The following is a 20,480-nucleotide window of genomic DNA, read 5'->3' as shown; positions in this document are numbered from 1 at the left end:
TCTCTGGATGGAGGATGCAGAGCTGGGGGGTTGAGCCTGTGTAGAAACTAGCCTATTGCATAAAGGCAAACTTTGCACCTCTTTTAGCTCTGGCCCTGCCCAACACTGGCATGTGGGCCTCAGAAGGCACCCCACCCCTGCCCTAGTGGGAGGGGCTGTTGGCTGGGCAGCTGCTTTGCATGCAGAAGGCCTCAGATTCAGTTCCTGACAGCTCCAGCTAAAGCATTAGAGACCAGGTCTTAAGAGTAGCTGGAGAGTAGCTGGCAGTCAGAGAAGGCTAGCTTCTTGCATGCAGATAACCCCTGCCCGAGGCTAAATGGAACTAGTGATCTATTAGAGACATGCCCCAGAAAATCATGTGCATCCATAAGTGTTGAAGGAGCCTGTGCTCCAGTAGAGCACTCTGCTGGTGATATATTCCGATGTGAGCCTTGAAGACTACAGGCAGGTGACATAAATAGCTCTCCTTATAGGATTACCCCAGACAAGGCAACATTCTGGGACTGGGCTATAAGCTGGCACACATCATGGTACTACGTTTTACCTAAGACTGTGCAGCTGACACAAGCGAGATACGTAGCAAGAAGTGGAAAGTCACGTAGGACTCGTGGCTGCAAATTTCTTCTGAGAAGTTGGAATGTTCATGAACGTTCCTTGACCCCCTCAGCAACTGAGCCAGTAGTCTGGTTTCTAAATACTAATAGTCATTAGCAATGCGGATCTATCTATCTGTCTCTGTCTATCTGTCTATCTATCTATATCTATCATCATCTATCTCTATCATCTATCTATCTATCTCTACCGTATTTTTTGCTCTATAAGACTCACTTTTTCCCTCCTAAAAAGTAAGGGGAAATGTGTGTGCCTCTTATGGAGCGAATGCACGCTGCACAGCTATCCCAGAAGCCAGAACAGCAAGAGGGATCGCTGCTTTCACTGTGCAGCGATCCCTCTTGCTGTTCTGGCTCCTGAGATTCAGATTTATTTTTTTTCTTTTTTCCTCCTCCAAAAACTAGGTGCGTCTTGTGGCCTGGTGCGTCTTATAGAGCGAAAACACAGTATCTATCTATCAGCCTGTATTTATCTCAGATTTGTATATATGTGGCAAAGCAGACTGCAACTTTTAAAGCAGATATGTAGGGCACGATCTGTTCCCAGTTAAACACTTCCAAGGACAATTTATTTTGGAGCCGGTGAGACTTATGCAAGTCCCTACACCACCGCCACCCCATTCAGATCAGTGGGACTGGCATGTAGCAGAATTGCTGCCTATAGCCAGAAAAGGCTCCACCCTTTTTGCCGTCTGCTCTCCTAGCTCCACCCACCTGTGAAAAACCACCCCATCCTCGTAATCTCCATCCATTATCACCGGTTGGCCTCCCCGCCCCACATCCACCCACTGATGCATTGCAAAGCCTTGAAGCCACTGGCAGAGGAGCTGCACTGTTCTGTCACTTTCAGAAGGAGATTATGCTCCTTTCTTAAACCGACTGACCTGCTGGTCTCCTAATCCCAACCTGGAGGGGCCGCCCAGCCTGTTTTCTTTCTCAAAGGGGTGGGGAGACAGCCGTAGGAAGGAGCCATGAAGACCAAGCTAGTAATCAGGTGAGTTCGGATGCAGCGTGTAGATGTGGGTTCAAATCCCGCCATGGCCAATTGCTATTTTTGTGAGGAGTGGCAGAACATCTTCTTTGCATGCAGGAACTCCCAGGTTCAATATCTGGATAACTTTCCCCCATACATCCCCCCTCGGTAATGACTCTCCTTACCTGGGCACTGCTGAGAGTCCAGCATGCCCCAGACATGCACATAGTCTATACTAAAAACCAGGCTTTTAGGGTTTCAGCTCCAGCCCTCTAGAATCAGTTACTGGGTAAAATTAGACAGAAATCCAGTAGTATGATATTTAGGTGCCTACAGAATATGCTTTTTGTTTAAGAAGGCTTTCCCTGAAGTGAGACAACCCCCAGGAATGGTTCTATTTGTGTTTGTAGGAATGGTTTTAGTTGTTTTTAGAATTTGTTTCCCTTCTCTTTGTATGTTTTATTTTTGTGCATCACTTCAGTGGCCACCGTGAAGCGGTTTACAGATTTGTGAGATAAATAAAATCCTCAGATAGGGCTGGGGAAAGGTTTTTTTTAAAAAAGGTAAAGGACCCCTGGACGGTTAAGTCCAGTCAAAGGTGACTATGGGGTTGCGGTGCTCATCTTGCTTTCAGGCCGAGGGAGCCAGCGTTTGTCCACAGACAGCTTTCCGGGTCATGTGGCCAGCATGACTAAACTGCTTCTGGCACAACGGGACACCGTGATGGAAGCTAGAGCGCACGGAAACAGTGTTTACCTTCCCACCACAGTGGTACCTATTTATCTACTTGCACTGGCGTGCTTTCGAACTGCTAGGTTGGCAGGAGCTGGAACAGCTGGGAGCTCATCCCGTCGTGGGGATTCGAACCGCTGACCTTCTGATCGGCAAGCCCAAGAGGCTCCGTGGTTTAGACCACAGCGCCACCCACATCCCTACTGCTGGGAAAAGACCACTGTCTGAATTCCTGGGGAGCCTCTGGAAGTCAGTGTTGAGCAATACTGAGCTAGATCGAAATCAGGATTGAAATCTTGTTGGCCAGCCAAATGCCGGTTATAGCCAAGACAACTAGTGAGCAAATAGATTTAAGCAAGCAAGCAAAGATAGTCAGAACAGCATGGACCAATGGTCTGACTCTGTGCAATAGCCTCCGCCTGTGATCGGCGAAGGGCTCCAGAACAGTGGTAGAGCATCTGCTTTGCACAGGTTCTGGGTTCAGTCTCCAATGGCATCTCCGGGTATGGGAGTGGCTCCTTGCCTGAAATCCTGGTGAGGCACTGCCATTCATTCCGTGTGCTAGATGGGTCAATGGCATGGCTCAATAGAAGGTAACTTCAGAAGACAGGTGGAAGGCAGGTAGAAGCTGGCAGAGGCTATGTCCCTCTTTAATTAAGCCTTTTTTCAAAGAAGAAGAAGCATAAGGACTAGAATCTTAATGTTTGTTTAGGGGAAGTGTTGTAGCTCAGTAGTAGAGCCTCTGATTTGCATGCAGGAGATGCCAAATTCAATCCCTGGCATCTCTGGGTAGGACTGGGAGGAATTCCTGCCTGAAACACTGGAGGGATGCTTTCAGTCATTGTAGACCATGGGTAGGCAAATTAAGGCCCGGGGTCCGGGTCCGTCCCAATCGCCTTCTAAATCCGGTCCATGGATGATCTGGGAATCAGTGTGTTTTTACATAATGTGCCCTTTTATTGAAAATGCATCTCTGGGTTATTTGTGGGGCATAGGAATTCATTCATCCCCCCCCCCCCCCCGCAATATAGTCTGGCCTCCCACAAGGTCTGAGGAACAGTGGACCGGCCCCCTGCTGAAAAAGTTTGCTGACCCCTGGCACTGTAGACAATGCTGAGCTAGAGAAACCTCTAATTAAGGCAGCCTTCTGCGTTCCTGTCATGTTGACAAGGTCTGTCACTGAACGGTCTTCATCCAAATGTTTATTTGCCTCCTCCCACTTCCCTCGCAAGTTTATCACAGCAGGGACATCCCTCTGAATTAACCTTCATGCGGTAATTTCTAGAGCACTAAAATTGGTCCCCTGAGGAGTTAGCAGTTATCCCCCCCCCCCGAATTATTGAAATATCAGCTGAGCCATGCGCTCACCAAGCGCCCATAGGTAACCCTACGCCCCCTCTGACTCATCTGCCACCCACCTTTAATAATACAATCCTCTGATAAGATAGGTCTCTATGTGTTACTGATGAACTGTTATATGGAGCGCTTTGATTTCTTCAATCCTTGGACTGCAAAATGTAGTTGTCTGCGCAGGAAATACTGTCGGCGATCAGAAATGAGTCCTGTAATGAGATGTCACCAGGAAGGGTTATAGCTCACAGGCTGAGAGCATGTGCTTTTGTGTGTAGAAGGTTCCAGGTTCCATCCCCAATGTCTTCTCTAGGTAGGGGACAGTTTCCTGCCTGAAATCCTGGGACGCTTCTGCCTGTCAGTGTGGAAACAAATGGTTCCCAAACTTCTTCTTTTTTACTCCATTCAGGGCTCAAGACAGTATCATCTATACTTCAAGTTCAAACCATCAGTTGATTGAGATCTCTTGTTAAAAAAAGAAAGACATATTTTCGCCCTTGGCCCATAAGATTGGACCCTATTATTGTTTATTTTCCATTCTTTTGCACTAGTGTTTTACTGTCTTACGTTAGTTTTTATTAATTAGTTTGTTTGAATGATATGATTTATTACTTTTATATTGCTATTTTATGTTGATATTTTGAACATTTCAAGTGGATGTTTTTGAAAATTTCAAGTGGATATTTGTGCAATTTTCAAGTGCTCTGGAAATGTGTTTAAATAAATGAAAGCAAGAAAAGTATGCCTCCCCCTTCAGAATTTTTGTTTTATTCATTTGCAAATATATGCATTTTAATTGAGTGCTTAATTGGCTAAAACCCATGCTGCCAATCAGCTTTCTTTCATTTTAGAATGCTTTTAATTGTTTTTTAAAATGTTTTGAATTCTTTTTAGAATGCTTTTTATTTTATTGTTGATCTATTTGCAATCCTAGACTCCTTTGGGGAGGGAGGGCATGATAGAAATAATAAGAATAGTGTCAGATGGCAGGGATGGTTGCTCACGAGTAACCAGGCAGGACTCTGACCTGTTTTTTACAGGTTTTATTTGGTGCAAAAACTATTTACAGTGTAGAACCCCAAAGTTCATGTCTGCCTCAATCGCTAACAGAATCCGGGAGTGGCTTTTTCCAGTTTTGTCCCCAACATAAGAACTTCGTCACCCCCAGCCTTTTTCTTCCTTCTTTGCACTTTACCCCTCTGCGCAAGGTGGGCAATGGAAGAGGCGTGTTTCTCCCCTGGCTGGATTGACCAGGAGCGGTGCTGGGGCTCACAGCAGCATCCGCTGATCCCTTTCCCTCTTCCCCACTGGAGGCGGGGCTTTCCCCACCGCAGAAAGAGGAACTGCTTTGCAGGACTTTCGGAGGATCCCTGTATCCCAACGGCCCCTCGACTTTCCTTCCCTGTTCCGATGGCAGTTCCCTGACAAATAGAAAAAACAACAGCACTAATACAGTGGTACCTCGGGTTAAGAACTTAATTCGTTCCAGAGGTCCGTTCTTAACCTGAAACTGTTCTTAACCTGAAGCACCACTTTAGCTAGTGGGGCCTCCTGCTGCTGCCACGCTGCCAGAGCACGATTTCTGTTCTCATCCTGAAGCAAAGTTCTTAACCCAAGGTACTATTTCTGGGTTAGCGGAGTCTGTAACCTGAAGCGAATGTAACCTGAAGCGTATGTAACCCGAGGTACCACTGTAATAGAGTTCAGTGTGGCACACTGCAACATAAAGCACTACAAGCTATCTGAAAGACCGTATTCCTTCATACAACCTTAGATCTTCAGAACAAGTGGAGACCTTCTTATTCCTACTAAAGCAAGTAGGAATTTGCTGCTTTTAATGAAAGGGCTGGTGCTGTGCTGTTTATATTGTAATGATTTGTATATTTTAATAGATCTGAGGAAGAAAAAGAGAGAGAGTTGTAATTCTATTAATGTTTAATCGTTTTTTTAATGCTTTATCTCCTCCTGTGTTTTTAGCTGTTCCTATTTTATCTGTCTCGATAAAATAGGGAAAATATACGGGATAGAAATAAAACAACAACCATAATATTAATAAGTGGCCATAGGATTACAGCCCTGTGTTTCTTAATGGAACTGCATCCCTGATAATGATGCAAACTTAGAATCACAGAACTGAACCGAAATGGCGAAAATGACCGGGAAAATCAGGAAACCAAGAAGACAGAAACTTTAATAAGGAATTGGGGGGGAGGGATTTATAAGTTGTTTAAGAGAACACTGTAAACAACTAAATACTTTGGCAGGATTATAGCAACACTTGCAATGTATAAAAAACTAAAGTTAAAATGGATTTTTAAGAAAAATGGAGAAATTATATGATGCAGTAGAAAAAGTATGATAATGGAAAGCATGGAAGGATGGAGGGAAGTCTAAGGATTCAGGGAATCCTATATGTTTAGGATTATGATTATTGTTTGAATTTAAATGCATGTTGTAAAGAAAGAAAGAAAGAAAGAAAGAAAGAAAGAAAGAAAGAAAGAATCGTAGAACTGAAAAGTTGGAGATGACCTGAAAGGTCAACTAGTCCAATCCCCTGCAGTGCAGGAAAGTAAGTAGATGTTAAGTACAGTGGTACCTCGGGTTACATATGCTTCAGGTTACATACACTTCAGGTTACATACTCCGCTAACCCAGAAATAGTACCTTGGGTTAAGAACTTTGGTTCAGGATGAAAACAGAAATCGTGTTCCTGCGGTGCGGCGGCAGTGGGAGGCCCCATTAGCTAAAGTGGTGCTTCAGGTTAAGAACAGTTTCAGGTTAAGAACGGACCTCCGGAACAAATTAAGTACTTAACCCGAGGTACCACTGTAGATACTTACCGTATTTTTTGCTCTATAAGACTCACTTTTCCCCTCCTAAAAAGTAAGGGGAAATGTGTGTGCGTCTTATGGAGCGAATGCAGGCTGCGCAGCTATCACAGAAGCCAGAACAGCAAGAGGGATTGCTGCTTTCACTGCACAGCAATCCCTCTTGCTGTTCTGGCTTCTGAGATTCAGAATATTTTTTTTCTTGTTTTTCCTCCTCCAAAACCTAGGTGCGTCTTGTGGTCTGGTGCGTCTTATAGAGCGAAAAATACGGTATTTTCCCGCAGTTGCTGTTTATGAGAAGTCTGTGTCGGCATGCAGAGGGCTGGGTGGCCAGCTGGCTAGCCCCGGCTGGGCCGTCTCCTTTCATCCGTCCCGCTGCAAAGACCATCACTTCTGCTCTGACATAAATCAGTGACCCGAGCTTACTCAGCCAGGGCACGCTATCAGCAGATCGAACTGTGCACACAGAATAGGCGTGAGGCTTGTGGAAGCATACTACAACTACAGATTTATTAATCATAAATCAGGACAAAGAAACATGTCGTCTCTCTCTCACGTCATCTCAGAGAGAACAGCCAAAAGCAAAAGCTATACACAACGGAAGTTCCCAGCAAGCTGTGCTGGAATGTAAACAGGCATGTGACACACAACAATTCCACACCTCTGCCCTTAAGGTGGAATGGAAATGTCAACAGTCTGATCATGCCCATCCATTCTCCTTTGTTTCTCTCTGCAGGGTTCCTGCCCTTCCAGTCAAGAACCTGAATGGCACTGGCCCAGTGCACCCTGCCCTGGCAGGTAAGAGCAGCAGGGACGGTCCTCAGCCTACCTTGAGATGTGGAATGTTGGTGAATGTTTTCAGTTTATCGCTGGTTTTAATCTTTTGAAGGTTGTAAATCAGTGGCTCCCAAAGTGGATGGTACCACACTCCCCTGGGGGGACAGTGGGATTACCTGGGAGGTGCTAAGAGGCTTACGGGGTGGCAGGGGGTGTGTCCTGGAGGCGTCAGTGACTATCTGACCTTGAAGTGCTGGTATCCCTGGATCACGTTCCTCAGATTTGTTGAATTAATTCCACTAAATGTTTTCATAGAATCATAGAATCATAGAGTTGGAAGAGACCACAAGGGCCATCGAGTCCAACCCCCTGCCAAGCAGGAAACACCATCAGAGCACTCCTGACATATGGTTGTCAAGCCTCTGCTTAAAGACCTCCAAAGAAGGAGACTCCACCACACTCCTTGGCAGCAAATTCCACTGTTGAACAGCTCTTACTGTCAGGAAGTTCTTCCTAATGTTTAGGTGGAATCTTCTTTCTTGTAGTTTGGATCCATTGCTCCGTGTCCGCTTCTCTGGAGCAGCAGAAAACAACCTTTCTCCCTCCTCTATGTGACATCCTTTTATATATTTGAACATGGCTATCATATCACCCCTTAACCTCCTCTTCTCCAGGCTAAACATGCCCAGCTCCCTTAGCCGTTCCTCATAAGGCATCGTTTCCAGGCCTTTGACCATTTTGGTTGCCCTCCAAATTTTCATTGGAATTTGAATGAATGTGTCATGCATTGTTACTGTTCTGAATTTTATTTAGAAATGGGAAGGCCTGGAAAAAACCAGATTTCCCCCCGTTTCCTCACATTTTTCTCCAAAGCTGTTTTTTCCCAGAAAAATTGAAAAGAAATTTGAATATTACACACCCTTTTTTTTCAATTTTTCCAGAAAAAAACAGCTTTGGGGGGAAAAACAGAAAAAACCCTGGGTCCCCCCCATTTTCCTGAGTTTATTCGAGGTCTTCCCATCTCTAATTTTATTGTGTTGTTATTTTCCTTAACGAGTCATGTAAACCGCTATCCTGAAGAATGCTTTTTATATGGTAGGGGGCACTGGGTCCGGTGGTCTGAAAACGTTTGAGTACCACTGTTTTAAATGGTGGTCTTTTACCGTTTTTATTTATGATTTTATGGTTGGCAGGAGGCTGGGAAATCCACAGCCTCGCCCATGAGTTTCTTCCCCATTCAGCCTTGTTTCAGCTTGTGCGCTCTATATCATCTATCTATCTATCTATCTATCTATCCATCATCTATCTACCTATCTACTGTATTGGCCTGAATATAAGCCGCACTTTCCCCCCAAATTCTGACCGTGAAAAGTTCAAGTGTGGTTTATATTTGCGACCTTATGGTATGCAGCCAGGAGCATGGGGCAAACAGCACCAGGAGCGCAGCGAAGCAGTGCCCGCCCCTTGTGTAGTCCCCCGTCCTCTCCCCCAAGGCCGGGAAGGGAGAGAGCAAGGAAGGGGAAAGGCCTCCGGCAATGCAGCTCGGCTCCCCCCTGTCCTGTATGCAGCCAGGAGCAGTGAGGAAGGGAGCGGCTTATATTCAGGTATTTTTTCCCTTTTTCCTTTTCACCCTCCAATTTTAAAGCTGCGGCTTATAATCGGGCCAATACGGTATCTATCTATCATCTATCTATCATCTATCTATCTATCTATCATCTATCTATCTATCTATCTATCTATCTATCTATCTATCTATCATCTACCTACCTACCTACCTACCTACCTACCTCTGTTGTTCTTGTTGTTTGCCCTGAGCTTTCCCCTCGAAAACCTGCTCTTTACAGCTGAATCAGAGCAAACGCCAATTCAGCTTTCCCATGAATTGACATTTGCTCCAATTCAGCTTTTTCATGGGAAAAGCTCCAGAGCAAAAAATATGGGGCTTTGAGAAATGGAGTTTTAAATTGTGGGCTATGCCTCGAAAGAGCGAATGATAAGACTCTTCTCTCTCTCTCTCTCTCTCTCTCTCTCTCTCTCCTTGTCTGTATCTGGCCCAGGGATGACAGGCATCTTAATGTGTGCGGCGGGCCTGCCTGTCTGCCTCACTCGAGCGCCAAAGCCCATCCTGCACCCACCACCTGTCAATAAGAGTGACATGAAGCCGGTGCCCGGAATCACCGGGATCTGCCGGAAGACCAAGAAGAAACATCTGAAAAAAAGTGAGCGTGTTTCTTTGTGTCTCTCAATGAGGCCCTTGCCCCATATCTGACTGATACCACAGATACCTAAATTCAGGGCCAGGGTCAGTATCCAACATTTGTGGCCAGGCCCCAAGCCTGTGGGTCTGGGCGACGCTTGCCATTGTAAAGGTCTGGTTTGCACATAATGATAAACTGTGGTTTGTTGAAGCACACATTTCACAGGTGACCAGACAAACCATGGCTTGTTTCTCCCAAGTTTGGTTTGTTCTCCAGCTGCTCTTGCCTTGTAGTTTGGTGAGTGCCTGGAGTGAGATGACCAAACAAACCATGGTTAAGTAAGGGTGCCGGGTTTATACTCACAGCTGTCCATGGAGGCGCAGGTCAATTTTGTGTCCAGGGCAGCTGTCTACCAGCTACATCTGGTACACAGACTGAAATCCTATCTGCCCGTGAACTGTCTTGGCAGAGTAGTGCATGCTCTAGTTATCTCCCACTTGGACTACTGCAATGCACTCTACGTGGGGCTACCTTGGAGGGTGACCCGGAAACTGCAACTAATCCAGAATGCGGCAGTTAGACTGGTGACCGGGAGTGGCTGCCGAGACCATATAACACCAGTCCTGAAAGACCTTCATTGGCTCCCAGTACGTTTTTGAGCATAGTTCAAAGTGTTGGTGCCGACCTTTAAAGCCCTAAATGGCCTTGGCCCTGTATATCTGAAGGAGCGTCTCCACCCCCATCGTTCTGCCCGGACACTGAGGTCTAGCTCCAAGGGCCTTCTGGAGGTTCCCTCCCTGTGAAAAGTGAAGCTACAGGGAACCAGGCAGAGGGCCTTCTCAGTAGTGGCACCACTCTGTGGAACGCCCTCCTATTAGATATCAAGGAAATAAACAACTATCTGAGTTTTAGAAGACAACTGAAGGCAGCCCTGTTTAGGGAAGTTTTTAAATGTTTGATGTTTTATTGTGTTTTTAATATCCTGTTGGAAGCCGCTCAGAGTGGCTGGGGAGGCCCGGCCAGATGGGTGGGGTAAAAGTAATAAATTATTATTATTATTATTATTATTATTATTATTATTATTATTATTAACATCATCATTATTATCATTGTTGTTGTTATTCTTGTTGTTGTTGTTGTTACTACACAGAATGCTAAGCCATGGTTAAAGCAAACCAGGGTTTGTAAGCCCCCCAGGACTTCACGTCATGGTTTATTAGGGCAGGAAATAAATCATAGTTAAGGTGCTGACCAAATTTCGCATGTATTGCTAAATGCCAAGCCGACATAGGTGAACCTACATCACAGGGGTGTGGTGAGGATAAAACAGGGGAGGGGGGACCACGCATGCCAACTTGAGCTCTTTGAAGGGGATAGAAATGTAATACCATTTTTTCTTATAAGAAAGAAAGGCTATATAATAGAGAATGATCTAGTTCCAGTGCTCTTTTATTTTGTACAGGCAAGAACCCTGAAGATGTAGTGAGACGTTACATCCAGAAGGTGAAGAACCCCCCAGATGAGGTGAGCTGGCCGCTATCTCTCAGTCTAATCTACTTCATGGGGGATCCAGTTATGTGACACTAAATTCCTCAGAAGTATACAAAATGTAAGAATAAAGACCCTGGGCAAAGGGCAAGCTAAGATCCCAGAGAGAAGCCTGTGTAAGAATTCTTTCCCCTGATGCAAATGGAGAGGGGTCTAGAAGCCAAATTATATTAAGAAATGGCTGGAAGATCTGGGTGTTTTTGACCTGGAAAAAGAGGTGACTAAGGGGTGACATGGAAACTGTCTTGAAATAGCTGAAGCAGTGGTGTAGCGTGGGTTGCCAGCACCCGGGGCCACGTGGAGGGATGGGTGAGTGAGAGGGAAATGAAGTACTCATTCAACTGCCTAATGGCGTACACATCACCCAGGAGATCATAGCCGCAGAGATAAGAAAAGAAGAGTTATTCTGTTGTATGGAGAGGCGGCTTCCTGGTTTGCACGGAGAAGTCATTTTCAAAGGAGCTCAATGGCGGAAGAGCACAGCCTTGTTGAGGCAGCACCGGGTGTTGAAATTTTGCACCCGTCACAATTTTTGCAAATGGGGCAACCACCCCTGTGCCCCTCACCCAAACGCTACACCACTGAGCTGAAGGGTTTGTCATGCAGAAGATGGAGCAGAAAAGCTCCAGAGGGGCAGGATTGGAACAAATGGGAGGAAATGGCAAGGAAAGCAGATTTCAGCAAAACATTACTGGCTGTGGAACACAGGTGTTGGGTGCCCCTTCCCTGGAAGTATTCATGCTGAAGCTGTGCCTGCAAAAGAAGGAGCAGAAAGAGAGGGGTATCCCCTGGCTTCTTTAAAAATTGAAGACAGCCCTAGAACCCGTTTTATCCCCTGTGTTTACCACTCACCAGTGTTTGAAACTCCCACTGTTCTAGGTGCATTTTGCGACAGGGAATTTCATTAGGGTGAGCAGTTTCTGAGCTCTGGGCGCAGTACTGTGCCTAAGATTTCAGGTTAAAACTGCCGAGTGGAAGGAAAGGAGGACCTTTTTCTGCCTCCCCATTTCCAGCTACTCTCTGAAGTCTGGAGAAGAGACCCTCTTAAGAATATTAGGGGGGTAGGCAAGGGAAAGACTAGACCATGTGAAGAATGAACATAATATTTTAGCTGCAGTTCATTCATTTTCAGCGTTGTATTCTTGTTATTAAAAAAGCGCGCCTAGACGTTCCGTTGTTGCTCCCATAACCTAGGTTGAAGGTACCATTTAGCTCCTAGCTTTCATATCTCGGTTGCTAACACTGCCACTCATGTCCCCAATTCGTCTCTCTCCAACAGGACTGTACCATCTGCATGGAGCGGCTGGTCTCCTCATCAGGCTACGAGGGGATCCTCAGGCACAAGGGGGCCAAACCAGAGCTGGTGGGAAAGCTGGGCAAATGCGGGCACCTCTACCACCTCCTCTGCCTGATTGCCATGTACAACAATGGCAATAAGGTGAGAGACCAGAGGGCAATGGGTGGTTGGGTGACAGGCATGGGAATGGACTTCTCCCTCCCAACACACCTTTCTCTCGTTTCAAGCCACACAATTTTCAAGGCCTGTTTTCTGCAATAAATACAGTCGTACCTCGGAAGTCAAATGGAATCCGTTCCAGAAACCCATTTGACTTCCAAAACATTCGGAAACCAAAGCACGGTTTCCGATTGGCTGCAGGAAGCTCCTCCAGCCAATCAGAAGCCACGGAAGCCCCATCGGACGTTTGGATTCCAAAGAATGTTCACAAACTGGAATACTCACTTCCGGGTTTGTGACGTTCGGGAGCCAAAATGTCTGAGTACCAAGGTGTTCGGGATCCAAGGAAGGACTGTAAATAAATAAGGGTAGGGTTGCCACCTTTGGTCAGGCAAAATATGGGACAAGTTGGTGGGGGAATTGGGGAGCTAACAATTACTTTACTTGGTGCAAAAAGGACAACGGGTTGTTTCTAGTGCTGGTCATACTCAGAGTAGACCCAATGAAATGTATAGATCTGAGTTAGCAATGCAGGACATGGGTGGCACTGTGCATTAAACCACTGAGCCTAGGACTTGCCGATCAGAAGGTCGGCGGTTCGAATCCCTGAGACAGGGTGAGCTCCCGTTGTTCAGTCCCTGTTCCTCCCAACTTAAGCAGTTCAAAAGCACACCAAAGTGCAAGTTGATAAATAAATCCAGAGGGAAGGGAAACGGCATTTCCGTGTGCTGCTCTGGTTTGCCAGAAGCGGCTTAGTCATGCTGGCCACATGACCTGGAAGCAGTACGCCGGCTCCCTCGGCCTATAGAGCGAGATGAGCGCTGCAACCCCAGAGTCGGTCACTACTGGACCTAATGGTCAGGGGTCCCTTTACCTTTACTTAAGTTAGCAATGCACATTAATTTCAATGACTCACATCCTCCCCACCTGCTGAATTTCTGCCTGTCAGAAGAATGGTAAATGTAGAGAGTTTTAAGCGCCTTGAGGTCCATGGCTAAAAAGCAACCTAAAGAATGAGCTTCTTCTACATCTGCCTGTTCCTCTTTCTCCTTCCACCCTGTCTTCCTTTCGCCTGGTAGGATGGCAGTCTGCAATGCCCCACTTGCAAGGCCATCTATGGGGAGAAGACCGGGACTCAGCCCCCTGGGAAGATGGAGTTCCACATTATTCCACACTCGCTCCCTGGCTACTTAGACTGCAAAACCATCCGCATCGTGTATGACATTCCTGCAGGGATCCAGGTGAGAGGGATGGGGAAGAGAGAGAGAGAAAGGGAGAGGAAGGGTTGTGGTGGTTGGTTCCTATTTATCTACAGTGGTACCTCGGATTACAGACATTTCAGGTTACAGACGCTTCAGGTTACAGACTCCGCTAACCCAGAAATAGTACCTTGGGTTAAGAACTTTGCTTCAGGATGAGAACAGAAATCACGTGGCGGCGGCACAGCAGCAGCAGGAGGCCCCATTAGTTAAGTGGTACCTCAGGTTAAGAACAGTTTCAGGTTAAGAACGGACCTCCAGAACGAATTAAGTTCTTAACCCGAGGTACCACTGTACTTACTTATTTCATTAAATTTATATGCTGCTTGGTTTTTTTTTAACCCAACAACCCCAAAGCAGTTTACAGAAAAGATAAAACATAAAAACTATCAATGACAATAATTTAAGACGTTTGAAAAGTTAAAATAACAATAGACTAAAAGCAGACAGAAACTCACATGAACTTTCTAAACATCAGGGCAGGCTTGTCTACACAAAAAATGTTTTTAGCAGGTGCTGATAAAAGTACAGTGGATGCACCTGCCTGATATCAAGAGGCAGGGAGTTCCAAAGTGTACATAGGTGCTGCCATACCAAGTTCTTACAAATGCCAAACAGGTACTATGTAACGGTGGTTGAAGCAGTCGAGTAAGCATATATGGTGTGAGGCAATTTTGCAGGTAAACTGGTCCCAAGTTGTTAAGTGCTTTATATACTAAGAGGTACACTTTGAGCTTGACCCAGTAGCAAATTGGCAGATCGCTGTGTTGATAGCAATTGTGCTGCAGCATTCTGCACTAATTGCAGCTTCGGCCCTCCACATGTTTTGGGACTACAATTCCCATCATCCCTAACTAAGAAGACCAGTGGTCAGGGATGATGGGAGTTGTAGTCCCAAAACATTTGGAGGGCCGAGTTTGCCTATGCCTGTTCCAGATCAAATGCAAGGGAAGCTCCACATAGAGTGCATTGCAGTAATCCAGTGTTTGATTTATGAGTTGCAAAATACCAAATCTTGCTAGGCAACACACAAACATACACACCTTATTGGCCCAAATATAAGCCGCACCCGAATATAAGCTGCACCTTTAAAATTCAAGGGGGGGAGACAATACCCGAATATAAGCTGCTCCCTTAAAATTCCACAGGCATTCATACCCGTTCTGTTTTACCGTATGTCTGTTTCAGCAGCGATATCTTAAAAGCCCATTTTTGTAAGGCCGCAAATTTAAGCCGCACTTTAACTTTTCACGGTCGGAATTTGGGGGGCGGGGAGTGCGGCTTATATTTGGGGTATATTTAATGAACTTTTCACAATATACCCAGGGGCAGGAAAACCCTGGTGCCCTTGCCCCTGACCTTTGCCAGTGCAACGTGTAACTGAGACCTCTTGCTTCACCAGGGTCCAGAGCATCCAAATCCTGGGAAGAAGTTTACTGCGAGAGGCTTCCCTCGCCACTGCTACCTTCCTGACAACGAGAAAGGCAGAAAGGTAGGCAGCTGAATTTCCGCTGGGCTCTGGGTGTACTGGCTCCTCTTCATTACAGAGGAGAACATTTCCAAGCTTCCCCTCGAAATCCAACTTAGCCGAGCACCGAGTTTCTGGCATTTTGCTTCTTCAAAGACCCCTTTGGTGCCAAAGCCCGAAAACCTGCCTCTGCTTTTCAAAGCCTATTTCTGAAGCCATGAGGACTAGGTGCTTGCCCATTTTGTTTTAAAAGGTCAGGATCCTCAGGGCACCTCGTTTCGAAACCAGCCAAGTCATAGATCTTTGTTCCAAAGCCATGGCAGGAAATGGTCTAAAAGGCACTGGTATGCAGGGGCCCCGATCCAGCTGGTACATAAAGGTGGCGGAAACGATGCCTGCAACTCTGAGTGATGCTTTTAGTGTCAGGCAGTAGTTTGGCCTTGAGCTAGCTACACCGATCGTTTTCTGGGTGGGCCGCCTCTTGTTTTCTAACAGGGTTTTTATTCCCTGCCTGCGAAATAGCAGTTGGGCACCTGCTTCGCATGCAGAACGTCCCAGGTTCAATCCCTGGTATCGCCAGGTAGGGCTGGGAGAAACTCCTGTCTGAAACCCTGGAGAGCCGCTGTTGCTCAGAGTAGACAGTGCTGAGCTAGATCTACCAATGGCCTGACTCAGCGCTTTTTTCCAGCCTCTGCTGTGTCAGGGTTGGGATGTATGCAAGGGACAAAAGGGAAGGGTCATTGGTTTGGGAGCTGGTTCATGCCGGGCTGGCTCAGTGCCAGGAGTTCTTGTTTGTGGGTTCCAGAAAACAGTATCGGAACTGCACTCAAAGCCCTGGTTTGACTCAGTTGATTTATTTATTCTTTATTTATTATTCCTGCATCTTTTACTGTAATCTGTCTATTGTATAATCATAGTACAGTGGTACCTCAGGTTACATACACTTCAGGTTTCAGATGCTTCAGGTTACAGACTCCGCTAACCCAGAAATAGTACCTCGGGTTAAGAACTTTGCTTCAGGATGAGAACAGAAATCGTGCTCCGGCGGCACGGCAGCAGTGGGAGGCCCCATTAGCTAAAGTGGTGCTTCAGGTTAAGAACAGTTTCAGGTTAAGAACGGACCTCCAGAACGAATTAAGTACTTAACCTGAGGTACCACTGTATCTTAAATTCATGTTACTTTACAAGTGTCATTCTTTTCCTGACAATGATTTCAACTGTTTACAGTGGTTTCTCAAATACCGTACTTTTCCGTATATAAGACTATGTTTTTTCCTTTAAAAATCATGCTAAAAACTGGGGGTCGTCTTTTACATGGGTAGTGCACAGGGTGGGCGTTTGATTAGCTGCTGGCGTGGCTGTCAGCTGCTATTGTGCATGTTATTGGTTGCTGCGCCAATGGGTGGTTGGCACATTCTGCTGGCGATGGGACAGACAGGAGGCAGATTTTGCGACGTGTGTTGGTGAGAGATTTTTGGCAATTCCCCCTAAAAAAAGCTCAACAACCCTGGGTAATCCCCCCCCAAAAAAAAAACAAAGCTCAACATCTCTGGGCAATTATCCGCAAAAAAACCTCAACAGCTCTGGCCAATCCTCTGCCAAAAAAAAATCTTGCCCCATTTTCTTAAAACTGGGTCCCCCAAAATAGGGGTCGTCTTATACATGGGGCATCTTATAGACAGAAAAGTATGGTATGTTAGAAAGTTACAGTAATACCTCGGGTTAAATATGCTTCAGGTTGAGCGTTTTCAGGTTACGCTCCGTGGCGACCCAGAAGTAACGGAGTGCGTTACTTCCAGGTTTCGTCATTCGTGCATGCGCAGATGCTCAAAATAACGTCACACGCATGCGCGGAAGCGGCGAGACGCGGAGATGTGCAGTCGCATGTTACATTCTACTCAGGATGCGAACGGAACGGATCCCGTCCGCATCCAGAGGTACCACTGTATTCCAGTCTTTTAACTTCCTGGTTTCCGATCTTTCCCTTTAGTCTTGCTGTTTCTGCATATTCCGTCAGCTTGGTCTGCCATTGGCTCAGTTTTAAGTAAGCCAGCTTCTTATGTTGCAGGTCTTGAAACTCCTGATTGTGGCCTGGGAACGCCGGCTGATCTTCACCATTGGGACATCCAACACGACAGGCGAATCCGACACGGTGGTGTGGAACGAGATCCACCACAAGACCGAATTTGGGTCCAACCTCACCGGCCACGGCTACCCCGACCCAAACTACCTGGACAACGTCCTGGCGGAACTGATGGCCCAGGGGGTCTTGGAAGCCAACCTGAAGGACTGAAGAGGCATCGCAGCTGCTCTTTCCCAACCACACTTTTGCCATGGGCGTTGCGTGGAAGCACGAACACTGCCTGAGTCCGTCCGTCCGTCTGTGTGTGTGCGTGTGTGCGTGTCTCTGTTGATCAGCTCTCAACCAGCATATCGGGATAAGCCTGGTTTTCAAGACCTCTCATGTTGCCAGTCTTCACCTCTCCAACCTGGGTCTTCAGCTTGGGTCTTCAGCCAGGTCTTCACTTCTTCTCATGTTCTTGGTCTTCACTTCTCCAGTCAGATCTTCAGCCAGGCCTTCACATGCCATGTTGCTTCTGCTGCCTTGACTATGGACCATCTCCACACAGCGGTGCCAGACATGGCCAAAGGAAACCACAGGGCAGTCCTCTCCCTCCAGGACCAAGGACTGTCTAGATCGTTCCCAAGTTTCCCCACTGGAGGAAGACCACCCAAAACTGCGCAAGTGAGCAACTGAAGCAATCTGCTCTCCTTTTTTCTTTTATATATGATATATACATACATAACACAAACCCCTATATATTCTTGGCAGTCTGCAATATTCCTCTTGTCCTGAATGTGTTTGCACATTACACTATCCTATATTACATATCTGCCGCTCTGTAACAGGATATCATATGTAATAGAGGAGATATATGAAGCCAAGTGTGGAAGCGTTGGTCCTCCTGCCCGCCCCTTCCCGGGAAAACTCTTGGTTCTTTCTGCATTGGTGACTCATTTTGCCTTTGTGATGCCTTTGCCACTTTGCCAGGAAGAAGGAATTCTGGCTTGGGAAGCCATGGGTTGTAGTATCCACCTAAGCCCTACTCAGAGTAAACCCATCGAAATCAATGGGCCTAAGTTAGCCCGGTTCGTTCATTTCTGAGGGTCTGCGCCATGTAGGACCTAGGATGGGCTACAAGCCTAGGATGGCCAAAGAGAGGTGTGACATCTTAATGACGGGCACGGCAGTGTTCCCACCTCAGCTTTGCAAATTGCCTTACACACACAAGCATGCTGGTCTTTACGGCCAGCCCCTGGAGAGTTTACTGCCTAAAGCAAAGGTCGAGATGCTGCCGCCTCCTGTTCCATCAACTGTCTGCTAGCATTCAGGGCAAAACCCTCTCGATCTTGCTCTGCTAGCCTTCACCTCTCCAGCTGGGTCTTCACATCTCATGTTCCTTTGGCTGCCTTGGCCTCCCAGCAATGTTTCTGAATCCCAGTTGCTGGAAACCACGGGATTGTGTTCGAATCCTGCTTGCTGGTTTCCCACAGACATCTGGTTGGCCCCTGTGAGAACAGGATGCTGGACTAGATTAGGCCATTGGCCAGATCCAGCAGGCTTTTCCTTTCAACTGGATCTGATTTCAGCACTGGCGATGGGACAGTGAAGCTGGTTTGGAGATGAGGCCATGTAGCGCTCTGTATTTCTAAGAGCTTGCTGCTGCTGCTCTCCACCCCACCTACCACAGCATTTGCTGACTAAGGCAGGTGGCTCCCTGTGCCTAAGGTTAGGGCTGGCCCTGTTGCTCTCAATCCATGCTATGGGATACCGTCCCCCTAAGAGCTGCTGGAAACCACAGGGGGAAGGAGAGGCCTCTTGTGCTTGGATCCTTTCTGGTTTCCTACAGGCATCTGGTGAGAAGAGGATGCTAGACTAGTGGGGACCCCTCTGCTCTGATCTAGAAGGCATTTCTTATGGTCTTAGGAAGGTCTTTGCAAGGGCAAAGAGGGAGTCCTGCACTTCAGATTAGATTCTGATTTGGGCACATTGGCCTTACTCTCAGAGAGGGGGGAAAGGGAATATGGCAGAGGTGTATAAAAGAATGTATTCTGTGGGGGGAAATGGATTGAAAGAAGGCTTTCCCCGCTCTCTCATAATACTAGAACCCAGGGCCAGCCAATGAGGCAGAATGTCGGGAGATGCAAGATGAAGTAAAAACTCTGGAATTAGCTGCCACAGGAGATCACGCAGCCCGCCATCTTGGACAGCTTTAGAAGGGGATTAGACAAAATAACAGAGGGTAAAGGCTATCAACAGTGACTCGTCAGTGATGGCCCCGCATTAGTCCAGCAATTTTTTTAAATGTTGCTTTAATCAGAAGAGATAGTTACCGACACACACACACAAACACAAAACCTTCCTAAGATTGCAAAATGGAGGTTTTTTGAGTTTATAAAAAAGTGAGGTTTGTGCAGGAATTTGATAGGTGTTCACGGCATGATGTGGAAGGGAGGGGGTGAAGCTGAATGTTGGAATACAGTGGTACCTCGGGTTACATACGCTTCAGGTTACAGACTCCGCTAACCCAGAAATAGTGCTTCAGGTTAAGAACTTTGCTTCAGGATGAGAACAGAAATCGTGCTCCAGGGATGCGGCGGCAGCAGGAGGCCCCATTAGCTAAAGTGGTGCTTCAGGTTAAGAACAGTTTCAGGTTAAGAACGGACCTCCGGAACGAATTAAGTACTTAACCCGAGGTACCACTGTATTTAGGACAGATGAAGTGACTTCTTTACAGACTGGGGAACTTGCTCCCATAGGAGGCAAGCCACTCGGATGGCTGCCTTCTCCCAAATTTACTGTTCCTCTTCCAGGATCCACCTCTGCAGTCTTGGGTGCGCCTGGCTTGACCAGCAGCCCTCAAGTGTCGAGCGTTGCCTGGACAGCCCCCACAGTTCCTGCCATGCCCTCGAGCTGCTAGCCTCCTGTTGCCTTAATATGACCAGCAGAAAGGAGAACTGTGGCCACTCCTGGCTTCTCCAGCCTCCCCAAGTCATTGAGGAGAGAAGCTGCCTTCTCATCCCCCCTCCCTGCCACCATTAAGACATGGGTGGGGGAATCTATTTCAGACTGAGGGCCGCATTCCTTCCAAGGAAACCTTCCAGGGGCCACGTGTCAGGTAGGGCCAGAGGCAAGAGGCTAGTTTCTGCATACACCCTTCTCTATCCTCCATGGAGGAGGCAAGAGGCACGATCGGTTCAGGGGCATGTTCCCAGCCA

At 46.9% G+C, this 20,480-nt stretch overlaps 1 protein-coding gene across 2 annotated transcripts in view; it reads left to right on the top strand.

The window, feature by feature from the left end:
• The window catches only part of DTX1 (deltex E3 ubiquitin ligase 1), a 53,717-nt gene extending 35,571 nt beyond the window's left edge, over window positions 1–18,146 (top strand). For both annotated transcript variants that reach the window (XM_053369831.1, XM_053369832.1), the window contains 7 exons: window positions 7,231–7,292; window positions 9,329–9,490; window positions 10,932–10,993; window positions 12,297–12,455; window positions 13,553–13,714; window positions 15,135–15,224; window positions 17,269–18,146. In XM_053369831.1, the coding sequence (XP_053225806.1) occupies window positions 7,231–7,292; window positions 9,329–9,490; window positions 10,932–10,993; window positions 12,297–12,455; window positions 13,553–13,714; window positions 15,135–15,224; window positions 17,269–17,493 (922 nt within the window). In that variant the 3' untranslated portion in view covers window positions 17,494–18,146. The remainder of the gene's footprint in view (window positions 1–7,230; window positions 7,293–9,328; window positions 9,491–10,931; window positions 10,994–12,296; window positions 12,456–13,552; window positions 13,715–15,134; window positions 15,225–17,268) is intronic.
• The last annotated feature ends 2,334 nt before the right edge of the window (window positions 18,147–20,480 follow it).

The sequence above is a fragment of the Podarcis raffonei genome, chromosome 16 (genome assembly GCF_027172205.1).
Source record: "Podarcis raffonei isolate rPodRaf1 chromosome 16, rPodRaf1.pri, whole genome shotgun sequence".
Taxonomy (NCBI): Eukaryota; Metazoa; Chordata; class Lepidosauria; order Squamata; family Lacertidae; genus Podarcis; species Podarcis raffonei.
Note: the sequence above shows the minus strand (reverse complement) of the source record. Positions and strands in the feature narration are given on the sequence as shown.